Here is an 11,989-nt window from a genome sequence, read left to right as displayed (position 1 = left end):
TTAAATTATCAGAATTTATTCCACCGCCTACCCAGTCATCATCTCCTATATGAGTCTCGTATCCTGCACTTATTACTACTACTTCTACCATAAGAGAAGTCACCATAACTGAAGACATCACAGGAGAAGTCATCATAGGATTTTAAATAATTGGACAACTAAAACCAGCAGTAGTAGAATATTGTTCTGCAAACATGATCTCAACACTATCGGTTTGCACCATTGAAGTTACTAAAGGAGAGGAAGGCCCAGAAGTATTATCATCTTGGGTTAAAAGCCGACTATAGTATCCAAAACTAGGTACATCTTCCTTTTCAATATATAATTCTAAAAATCGACATTCTGAATATTTCAAAAAAAATGTCAGTATTTTTTGAACATCTTCATCGTCGTCAATTGGAACTAAAATATACTTACTCTGCATTAACTGTCCCGACAGATTAGGAGATCTCTATTTCAATTTGAGTTCATATTTTTTTGTCTACAAGAATACTACTGTATAAATAGTCCAATAATTCTTGACATGATAATAATGAAGATATCCTAATCATCCAGTTTGCAGAGTGACTGTACTGCACGCCAGCTTCATCATTCTGTATTATGCCATCATAATACAATAGTAGATGAATCCGAATACTGACCATTTTCTAACAAAAATCTATGACAATATCAAAATTAAAAAATTTGATATTAATAATTATTTTATCATTTCAAATGACTTATATGATAAATGCATCATATCATCAACTAATAGGCAAAAATAGATCCTATCCCATTTAAAAATTGTATCAATTCTATAAGTTAATCACAGTAATCAAACGATATACAATAGGAACTGAAAAAAATTTCGACAGCATTTCTTCTTAGTTCTTCCCACACAGCCAAAAATGTGTGAGGAGAACTAAAGAAAAATACTATCTGAAATTTTTTTCTAACCCTCTGCATATCGTATGATTACTGTAATTATCTATAGAATTAAATATAATTTCCAAACTATCCAAACTGGACAATCAATTGGCCAATATATATATATTTTATGGCATCCGTACAAAAATATATAATTAAATTATAAAAATCTCTCTAAGTTTAGGTCGAGATTATACTTAAGTCCAGTATTTTGAAAAATATACACCTACAGCACGATATTTACGAAAAATCTATAATTTAATCCCCACCTTAGGTGGTTACGTGTAGATTTTTCGTAGACGTTAGGGATGTAGATGTAGGTTTTTCAAAATGTTGAACTTATGTGGTAATTTCGACCTAATCTCAGAAAAATTTTTATAATTTATTCATATATTCTTGTGTATGGATGCCGTAGAATATCCTACATTGCTTAACTGACAGGTCTACTGATGCCGTAGAATATTTAAAATTCTTAAATTAGCCAACAATATTAACCAAATTGAGTTTAACTCAGGCAAAATAATAAAAAAAATAAAATAAATAAAAAAATATGATGGTGGTGGGGTTGGAGGGTCGGCGGGAAGACACTGGACAGAGGCACTGGGAGGGGGTGCCACGACGAAAGGGGAGGGGGACCCGTCAGGGAGGGTGAGGGGAGGCGGGTGGGGAGGGGGTGCGGTCGCCGCTGGGGCGGCTGTCGTCGGGCCAAAGGGGGGGCGGGGCTGCCGCCAGCCGGGGGCCGGGGGGCTGGGGAGTGGCCACCACCGGCAGATGGAGAGAAGAGGGGGAAGAGGAGCTTACCGGCACGGAGAGAAGAGGAGAGATCGGTCCCATGTCGGAGTCACCACCGGAGAGGGGGAAGAGGGGCTTTCCAGGTAGGTATGCTTATATATATATATATATAGGATAAACGCTATTGCAAATGACGTTTTTGAAAACATCATTTCACCTTATGCTTTTTTTTTTTATTCTTATGTCCTGTCCTTTTTTTTGTTCCTGTGTCCTGTCCCTCTTTTTTTTCTTTGTTCCTACGACTGATGTGGGACTGATGGGGGAGGTGCGGGGAATGGATCTTTGAAAACGCCATTTCACTTGTCGCTTTTTTTTTTTTATGGATTTCATGGGGGATGGAGGAGGTCCATGGGGGATGGGGGAGGAGGTGACGTGGAATGAAGAATCGTCATTTGAAATGATATTTTCTATTAGAAAAATATCATTCCAAATTGCATTTTATGGTTTTGCATTAGTTTTGTAAATAAGTTGAAAGGTGCATTAGTTTTGTAAAAAAAAAATTATATTATTTGGATAATGGACTCGTTGTACACCACTCTATCTGTTTGAAGCACGTAGCCATTATTTTTCAAAATATATTTAATATCTATAATTTTATTTTTTTTATTTTAAATAATAAAAATATTTTTTTTTTGAAAAAATTACGATATCCTGTGACCATATTATAATATCCTACGTTCAAATTATAACTTTCTGCAAAACAGCAAATTATAATTTGGCCAGAAAATATAATAAGGAAAGGAGAGATATTTTTATTATTTAAAAATTTTATCAATTTTCAATAATGAAAATATTATTCTCTCTTTATGACTTCTGAAAAAAATTATGACTTCCTGTTATATAAAAAGTCATAATTTAACTATAAAATATCATAATATGGCTATAGAATATTATTTTTTTCAAAAGAGAAAAAATATTTTCATCATTCAAAATTTCAAACAAAAAAAATAAAATTATAAATATTAAATATGTATGGAAAAATGATGGCCATGTAGCCTAATAAAATTGGATGGTGCATTATTGTTGCACCGCCACGTATGGCGCACAAAGAATTACTCCTCTCAAAATATAAAAAACTTGGACCAACATGACCAGATGGATTGGCCTTATTTAACTGTAATTTCTATTTATCTTCTAATTTTTTATTTTTTTTCTTAATTATTGGACATATGCGCCCTAAAACCAAGGTGAATAAGCCACATATAGACCTTTATTCAACTTGAATATGAAAAATGGAGGATTGACCTTTATCTTATTTTTAAGACATTGTAGAAATTATTTTTAAAAAATAAAATAAATTTAACTTTGATTATACTAGATATAAATTGGATTTGCATTAGTTTAGATCAGACCCGAACTGCCCCACATGCACTCCGACTCTTAAAATTTGGGTGAGGTGGCAATAGTGGCCAAAGACGATGATAAATTAACTTCGCATTTTTTGTTTAAAGTATTGCTAGATATTCGTGATATGTGCAAAAAAAAAAAAAAAAAAAGTCAAAAGCTTGCCAGCAGAGAGAGATCATGCGAGTTAGAGCAGGAAATTTTGAGAGGACTAGCCTAGGGATGGCCATGGATGGGATCTGACTAGGCTCAGATTAAGTCAGCCTTGGCCCAACCCAAAATGACCTACCTATCTTTATTGCATCAGTTTTTAGTCCAATCAGTCACGAACATTGTGGTCATAATCGAACATTGTTCATTGCTACTTCCCTTTTATACAACAATACGGTATACCAACTCATATGATAGCTAATCCTTCAAATAGCATTATCGCTTTGGAAGGCTTGCGCCTCTTTATAGCTGGCCCGTCGCTTTCCTCGACCATCCACGATTAAACTGTCGTCCCTCGTCCATTTTGTTGGTACTACACGTAGCCTTCAAAAGTCAAGCGAAGGGGCGGAAAAAAAGCGAAGAAAGAAGCCGGCAAGATAAAAAGTTTTATTTTGTATGACAGCTTTGTGGGTGGACATCCTTCAGTCGGCAGGCATCGAGTCATTAATGTCCTCAACCGAAAAAGCAACCCGTGTGTGACCGGCACAACCACACGTAGACAAAATTAGGGGTCGCAATCGGAGATCCTATACGCATCAGATTAGATGTTGCTCCAATTAAAAATTCATCAATCGGAAACAATTAATTATTAAATAAATTAAAAAATTAAAATTAAATTTGATTTATTAATTAAATAAGTAACCCAATTCGATTCATATAATCTATTCTATTAAACAAATCAAGATTAATTAAAGAGAATAAATATATTAAATTTTTAATAGATTAAATAAATTTAAATGCACTAAACAGGATAAGTAAGTTGAATTACAAACAACAGAAATATGTTAAGAAGATCTTGAACAGATTAACTAGACAACTCAATTCAATTATTAAATAAATTAAAATAGATTAAATAGATCAAAAATTTAAATTTAAATTTAATCTATTTAAATAAGTTTAGATGAATTGATTTATTTATAATTCAAAATAATTTATATCAAACTCAAATCTATTTAAAATAAATTATTTATAAATTATAAGAGTAGGTCGGATCATAAATTGATGTTCATAAGCAGATTGCTCCTAATTAGAAAACAACTACCGTGACTACATGCAGCTACGATGAACTGAACTTTTGAGATGCTCGGAGGAGTACATATTCATACGAGTTCTGTTTTTCTTTCTTTCACAAAAAGTCAGAGCTAAAGAGCCCATCTTTACATTAAGATGGTATTTGATGCATTACATAGATAATATTACTATGGTAATGTGATTACAGAAGGAATTTGATTACCTGATAAAATTATAGAAAATCTTATATTACAGTATTTGATATGTACAGTACTGTTGTTGTAAAATTACAAGAAATCCTATATTGCAGTATTTGGTATACAATTTAGATTACATAGAATATAAGTTAATTTTTTTAAAATACTCACATCTTTTCTTATTGATTATTGGCTATTTTCTAGAGAGACAACTTAATTTTAAAATCAACCATTTTTTATGACATCATCCATTATGTTTTCTTTTCTATTTTCACCAACTGGAACTATCAATAATTTATTTTGATTTATTTTGATGGGGCTATTTTGGTCATAAAATTATCTTATTGAAAGATTGTAAGATTACATATAATCACATAGCCACTTCTCCGTAGACAATCAGATTATCTTCTTTTGACGTAATGCTTATTACATGTAATGCAATATTATCTGTGAAAGTAACGAAATAGAACAGTATAATCTGACTATCTATTACAAAATTACATATAATTCTATCAGGATTACATGCTACCAAACTCTCTCTGAATGGGTTCTAAAAATGTTAGATGGGATCATATACATCAACCATTATATTGATTTGGCCAAGAAGAAATAAACTGAAGGTTTGCGAAATTGAGTTTGAGTAATGCAACAGAGAAGCCTGGTTGTACATTTGAAATAGAAAAATGGCTACATTGGAGATGCACGGTCAACATTGATTTGGTCTTGTCAAGACCTATAACTTATACGATGTGGTTCAATATCCTTGACACGATGAGGACTGTTAGAGATCTAATTTGTCAATTTGACTATTAACCTAAGGTTATTATCTATTAATATGATAAGATTTGTATTATGTCATGACAAACCTATTAAACAAGTTCGTACCATGGAAGTTAAATGGAAAACTTGTAATAACGAGCTCTTGAGAAGAACACCTTATGTTCCTCACTAGAAAAGAACATATTATGGCTCCAATTTGTTGGTCATGTGGTGTTTGTCCACTTTTTCTGCTAGTAGGCTTAAGGTGGCTGCTGATTAACTTGTTTTTTCAACTTTTCTTTCTCTTTTTTTTTTTTTTTCCTACCAAAAAAAAACTTTTCTTTCTTCTTTCCCGTTGAAGGTGGACAAAACAATCACCATTTCATTGGCAGAAGAATCTTGGGGGCACAAAATATTTTTTTTTTTTAAATCATATTGTCTAATATGATGGTAGATTAAAAGAAAATATGAAGGATCTGGAATTGTTTTTTTCCCGGCATGCATCATTGGACGGCGCAATAGCTATCTACCTTGCGATCTGTGCAGATAGATAAAAGTAAGGATACAAAATACTTTGAGAGCTGTGCAAGATATGATCCAACGGTTGATGATCAGTCATTGTTTCACGCGAAATAAACTAACTCGAACCCATCGGCCTAAGCCGGTCCTTTGTGTGAGCTTTGCGCGGAGCCGTTCCAATTTTATTGAATAAATATTTTCTATAAGACGTAATTGGAATTCCAAGCCCAACTCCAGAGTCTCCAACCCAACGCAATAAGCTCCCTGTTTTCTATTCCATCCTCCCCTGTTCCTCGTCTTCTCCCCGTTCCATCCGAAAGGTAAGAGGAAATCAAATCCCCTCTCCCCTTTTCCTCACTCTCCTCGGCACCAAAACTACGTTTCCTGTTTAAACCTTGTTCTGGAAATCTAGCGTCCGGATTTCCTCGCCGGTAACAATCCTATGCCGCTTCAACTCAATCCCGAACCCTAAAATTCTACTCTGTTCCCCAAAGGTCCCATCTTTCTCCCTCTACTCCCCTTCGCTCCACTAAAATTCCCAAAAAAATCCCACCTTCTTCCCAATCCGTTTAGCCCGGATCTCTTCTTCCTTCTCTCCCCTCTTCAAGCAAACTTAAAAATTCAAATCCCTTCGTCATTCGTCAAAAGATTGGTTTCCGACGCCTGGTTCGCGTTTGATACCCCAAAATCCTCCGTTTTTCCTCGAAAAGATCGGATCTTGACGTCTTGGTTGTGTTCGATACCCTAATTTCCCTCCTTTTTCCCCAAAAAGATCGGATTTTCGTCACTTGGTTGTGTTCGATACCCCAAATTCCTTCGTTTTTCTTCAGAAAGATCGAGTTTTCGCCTTGTTTTTGTTTGATACCCGGAAATCCTTCGTTTTTCCTCTCGGAAGTTTACACCTGGTTTGTGTTTGATTCTAGGGCGAGACACAACGGAATGGATCAGCAGGGCCATCCCACCCCTCCGGTGATCGGCGTCGCCGCCCCGGTCCCCTACGCCCCCGCGACGGCCGCCGGTGGCCCCTACCAGGCCTACCAGCACCTCTACCACCAGCAGCAACAGCAGCAGCAGCAGATGCTGCAGATGTTCTGGGCTGACCAGTACCGCGAGATCGAGCAGACCACCGACTTCAAAAACCACAGCCTGCCCCTTGCCCGTATCAAGAAGATCATGAAGGCTGACGAGGATGTGCGCATGATCGCCGCCGAGGCCCCTGTCGTCTTTGCCCGAGCCTGCGAGATGTTCATCCTGGAGCTCACCCACCGATCCTGGGCCCATGCCGAGGAGAACAAGCGCCGCACCCTCCAGAAGAATGACATCGCTGCTGCCATCACCCGCACCGACGTCTTCGACTTCCTCGTCGACATTGTGCCCAGGGATGAGGGGAAGGAGGACATGCCCCGCGCCCTCGGGGCCCCGTCAACCGACCCCCTCTCCTACTACTACGTCCAGCAGTAGCTGCTGCCCGCCAATGTGAGTCCTGCCAAACTATCTCTCCCCTTTCCTATGTGTTTTGTTTGCTTTGATTGGTAGCTTTGGTGTGGAATGTGGAGAATTGGGGGGATTGGTCTGTTGTAATGAGGCTGGAATTGAATACAAGAAAAACTAATTATTCAATTAGATTTTGCTTGTCTGGTCTATTGTGGGCTTTATGTGGATGGGTTTTCTTTTGTTCAAATTTGCCCATCTGTTTCAGTATATGTTTAGTGACAGATGTGTCTCATGCTGTATGTCACGGTAATATCTCGTGATGGTTTGTTACTTATGGGTCTGATAGATTGACAGAATTGATGTGTGTATTTTTGCACATTATTGGAAGACAGGAGCACCCTGGTTAGGGTGATTGTTGATTTAGCTACTGCATGATTTAGAGTTGGAAAATTTGTTGACACTTATGATGAATAATTCATTTAGCTGCAGGATTGTTGATGTCATTGTTTATGAACATGATAGAAAGAAAAGGATAATCCTGCCCCTTTATTTTTTCCCCTAATCACCTCTAACTTTTATGTTGTTTACTACAGTTATAATCAATTTTATGCATCCATAGTTTTGAGGTTGTTATTAGGACTTAAAACATTTAGTCTGTTATGTTTGCCGCATCAGTATGCTCGTTGGTTATTGATTTGATTGGCTATCAAGCTTAGTTTAACCGATGTGTTATAGTTTAAGTTACGTTATGAATGTTGCTAACAAGATACATTTGATTTATGATTTCTTTATCTTTTTAGTGGGGAAAGGACTTATTAAATTAAAGGTTCAAAATACCAAGGTGATATCCAAATGATGTGCAAGTAGCTAGTTAAAATGTAGAATGTATGTATGTGTGCATGCACACATGCAGTATAAAAACCGAAAAAAAAAAAAGGTGCAACCAACATGGAGACCCACAAATCAGTGGTGCATTTAAGTCTTTTAGTTGCTTTAATCATCCATAGACATTCTAGTTCCTGCTACATTTTGATGTTGGTGAAGGAGTTAAAGATCCTTTTTCAAACGTTGAATTCTGTAATTGGTTGTTGCATTTGTTATTGAGCCCTCACTCTAAATTCTAATGTTTTAGGACCACAAAAGGCTCTTTGGTAATTTCATAATATTCTACTAGGCATCTTATGAATGCAAGTTCTATATGTTGTGAGCTTTATAATGACAGGTGATAACTTAGAATTGTCTTTCACTCATTGGACATTATATACGTGATATAAGGGAAGCCTGTTTATTTTTGGTTGTCTGCTAGCGATGTTTAGCATAATAACATACTTATGAGTTGACGTAAAGGAAGACCTGTTGATTTTTTTTGTTCTCTTCTAGCGACCTCTAGTGTGATTGTGGGTGCTATTTTGGCACTTAGTAGTTGCTTATTTTACATAGAGGACTAGGGAACCTAGGAAAGTATTAGTCACGTCTTAAACAGTTTACTTCTTATTTAATAGATGTCCCCAAGTTTGCAAATGTCCTTGAACATCTTCTACAATATCGGCTGGAATACATTGACATGTATAATATAAAGAATTGTTCTCTGGGGCTTTCATTCAAATTTAAAATTGGGACATTTCTTGCATGCTGGTAGTGTCTAGCGAGATATAAAAGCATGTCCATGCATAGAGCACGCACATGGAAATTGGTGTGTGTTTTATTTTTTTTATCTATATTTACTTAGATTGAATTGGTCATGTACCTTGTAATTGTGAAAGATATTTTAAAATATGATGCCTAATATTGAACATGAATCTTGATGTGTAGTTTTCAAAGTAGTTGTCTTTTAGGAGTCCTTTTTTTTTCCCCTCACAAACACATGTAGTTGTAGGACCTGCCGAGCTGCCCTGGCATGGAAATACTGTCTTTTAGAACTATGTTTACCTGATCTAGGTGCATAGTCTTTTTCAGGTAGATCCTAACTTAAGTTTAGAGAGGTTAAAAAAACTTAAATCACAAACATGGTTATAACATTTTTATAGATAAAATTTGGAGGAAGAAACCAACATTCTCGTCAGCAAAGGGGATCTTCAGTTCATGTTTGTGATATTACATTTAGTGAATGAAGTTTCTAGTTGAGGTGATTTGTGAACTGACACAATAAATGATCTAAATACTAGTTCTAAAGAATTATCATGGTATCATGAAATCCTTAAGATGCTTGTTGTGAATTGCTGCCGACGACATTTGTATTTGTGTGCCTTGGGGTGAAGAAGGGTGAGATGATTAGCTCAATTTTGCAAATATTTAATGTCACATTACGTATAATATTTTTAAAGGATGATATATTTGTTGGGATCTACAGAATCATCTATGCTGCAGACAAATATGCAAAATGGGGGATCTGATGGTATTGTTAACTTCATTTCTATGATTTGTGGTTAGCAGGATTGTATATTTAACTATGAAAATATTTGGTTAACCTGTTGCAGTTAATTTTGGTAAATTAAGTCAAGATTTGTTTTCTTGTGGCTCTACAAAATAATATATGCTGTTGTGAAATATTTAATTTGTTGACATTTACATCACTGGTACTGTGATAACACAAGGAACACATGTGCAAGATCTTTGCAGTGCAAAAGCTGGAATGAATTCAATAGTGTTTATTATCTGGATACTGCAGATTGATAGTGATTTGGTTTTTTAATGCCTTGAACTTTCTACTGGAAATGAATATCTGGATACATGATATCAACAGTAATTGGCTGCTGACATTATTTAGAAAGAATACTTTTAGATTTGCTGGAATTGTAGTATTGCTGCCATTGCAATATAGTGTTGACTTTTATTCGATTCGAACTGCACTTTTATAATGGTTATAGGCTTGTAGCTTAAAAAAGGTATGAAAAACATATAGATGATTATGACCCCTTCCCTTTCGGATAATCAATCAAGTCATTAACCTATGATATGGATTGCAAGGGTGTACCTGAATAAACTTTGAGCCCATTACTTAGGTTGCTTTTACAGTCTTAGTACTCTTCGATGTTTGTGATCATAGGGGGTTGAAAGTTGCTTTTGAAATGATGGTAATGTCTAATGGAAAATCTAAAACATTCATCTCTATTTATCTCATAGTGACTGAAGTACATTTCACTTCAATGGACTGCACTTGTGCCCTATATAATCCAAAGAATGAAAATATCTACTACGGCTAATAATAGATCTGGAGAATCCAAATATACATCTGCATAAATTTATCTAGTATTCTCATGAAACTTCTATTTTACATGTTATTAACATTTTTAGGTGGACATTTGGGGCATCTGCCATTTGCTTGGGTCTTTATTCATGGTGGTGTTGATATCTTTATAATGTGTACGTGTATAAAGTCATCCATCACAGGAGAAGTTAGCAAATTTATTCTTTTCTTTTTGCAGTTCAAATCTTGTAGTCGTGATTGTTGAATCTTAAATTCATTTATCACGTGATTTATGCCCATTTGAACATCTGTGCAGAAGTTCCCATTGAATGTTATCTGAACAGATTTGTTGTCACTGAAGATTCACTTAATGCTAGAATTATATAAAAAATTTAAACACGTTTGGGCTTGTCATATTATGTTGTTCGGTATGTCAAATTATACCAAAAAATGTCGCGTCAGTGGAAGCACTGATGTGGTAGTGGAGGACAATGCCAGTCCCCAACAATTTATCATGCTTCGAATTTGTTGCAGATGCTTCAAGATCCGTGTTCTACCACAGTGCAGATGCTTCAGTGCGAATAGACAGGTTATAGGAACTACCGTGATGATATTAAAATAATAGAAACACGAGGAAAAGGAAGAGAGAGAAGAAGATGTGGAGGAAGGACTTTTCCATTACTCTGAGAGAGAGAGAGAGAGAGAGAGATTGAAACATTGTATAAAACATTATTATTATTGGTAAAATTATATAAAACAATTTGTACATATTGAGCACAAAAATGTGGCAAGATGGCTCAAGTATGATGTCTATTGACTTGTCATTCGTGCAGATACTTGTCCTTCTAGCTGTAAACATGGTGATGTTTTTAGGTAATTGTCCATAGGAAGTGTTATCATATCTGAAATCATCAAATGTTGTCATTAGTTTAGTGTTATCATATCTGAAATCATCAAATGTTGTCATTAGTTTAGTGCATTTCAACTAAAACCTGAGAAGTTGTGGCCATATCATCTGATCATATGCTTGGCTTGGCTGGTCACACTGAGATTCAAGAAGGTTGCATCATTTGATTTCTTTCTTCGCACCGATGGTTTCGTTACATTATCTCATGCTTTCATGTTTGGCTGTAACAGCAGAATTGAATTATCACATATCCTATGACAATTACCATGAGGCCCTTCCTCGACTATTCCCATGTATTCTACCAGCTGGTGGTCGATGGTTTGATCGAATAAGAATCAGAAATTCTTAGATGATGCATCTCCTAGTTTTGAACTGTGTACTGGGTAAACAACTGACTGGAGCAACAAACCCATGGTAAGGGCATCACTCCATCTCCTCCTCAATAATTGTAGACTCTCATCATACCGGACACATGACAATCATGTTTCTGGACTCTGCAAGTCCCTACACCTAAAAATTTGCGGACTTCTGCAATAATTGTAGACTTTCTCATCACATTTGACAAATGACGATCTTGTTTCTGGATGCCGGCTTAATCATTGGGGTTAGAATTTCCAGCAATGGCTGAGTAATGCTCCTGCATTGCTTCCTAAGAAATAGTCGGACGATCAAAACCGTGATCTCTATAAAGCAGCCATTTGCTAAGGAGAAGCGATGATATGG

The 11,989-nt window shown here is 35.9% G+C and overlaps 1 protein-coding gene across 5 annotated transcripts; it reads left to right on the top strand.

Annotated features, from left to right (window-relative positions):
- Positions 1-5,911: 5,911 nt before the first annotated feature.
- On the top strand, positions 5,912-11,862 carry LOC105060487 (nuclear transcription factor Y subunit C-6). 5 transcript variants are annotated; one of them, XM_010944218.4, is made up of 3 exons: positions 5,912-6,058; positions 6,662-7,214; positions 11,500-11,862. In XM_010944218.4, the coding sequence occupies exon 2, from the start codon at positions 6,678-6,680 to the stop codon at positions 7,197-7,199; it is 522 nt and encodes a 173-aa protein (XP_010942520.1). In that variant the 5' UTR covers positions 5,912-6,058; positions 6,662-6,677; the 3' UTR covers positions 7,200-7,214; positions 11,500-11,862. The 5 variants fall into 5 exon arrangements, with proteins under 5 accessions (XP_010942520.1, XP_010942519.1, XP_010942517.1 ...); XM_010944217.4 differs by having other exon boundaries at positions 11,497-11,862; XM_010944215.4 differs by lacking the exon at positions 11,500-11,862 and adding an exon at positions 10,894-11,127.
- Positions 11,863-11,989: the final 127 nt, after the last annotated feature.

Source organism: Elaeis guineensis, chromosome 1, assembly GCF_000442705.2.
Source record: "Elaeis guineensis isolate ETL-2024a chromosome 1, EG11, whole genome shotgun sequence".
NCBI classification, from domain to species: Eukaryota; Viridiplantae; Streptophyta; class Magnoliopsida; order Arecales; family Arecaceae; genus Elaeis; species Elaeis guineensis.
This window is presented reverse-complemented; position numbering and strand designations above follow the sequence as displayed.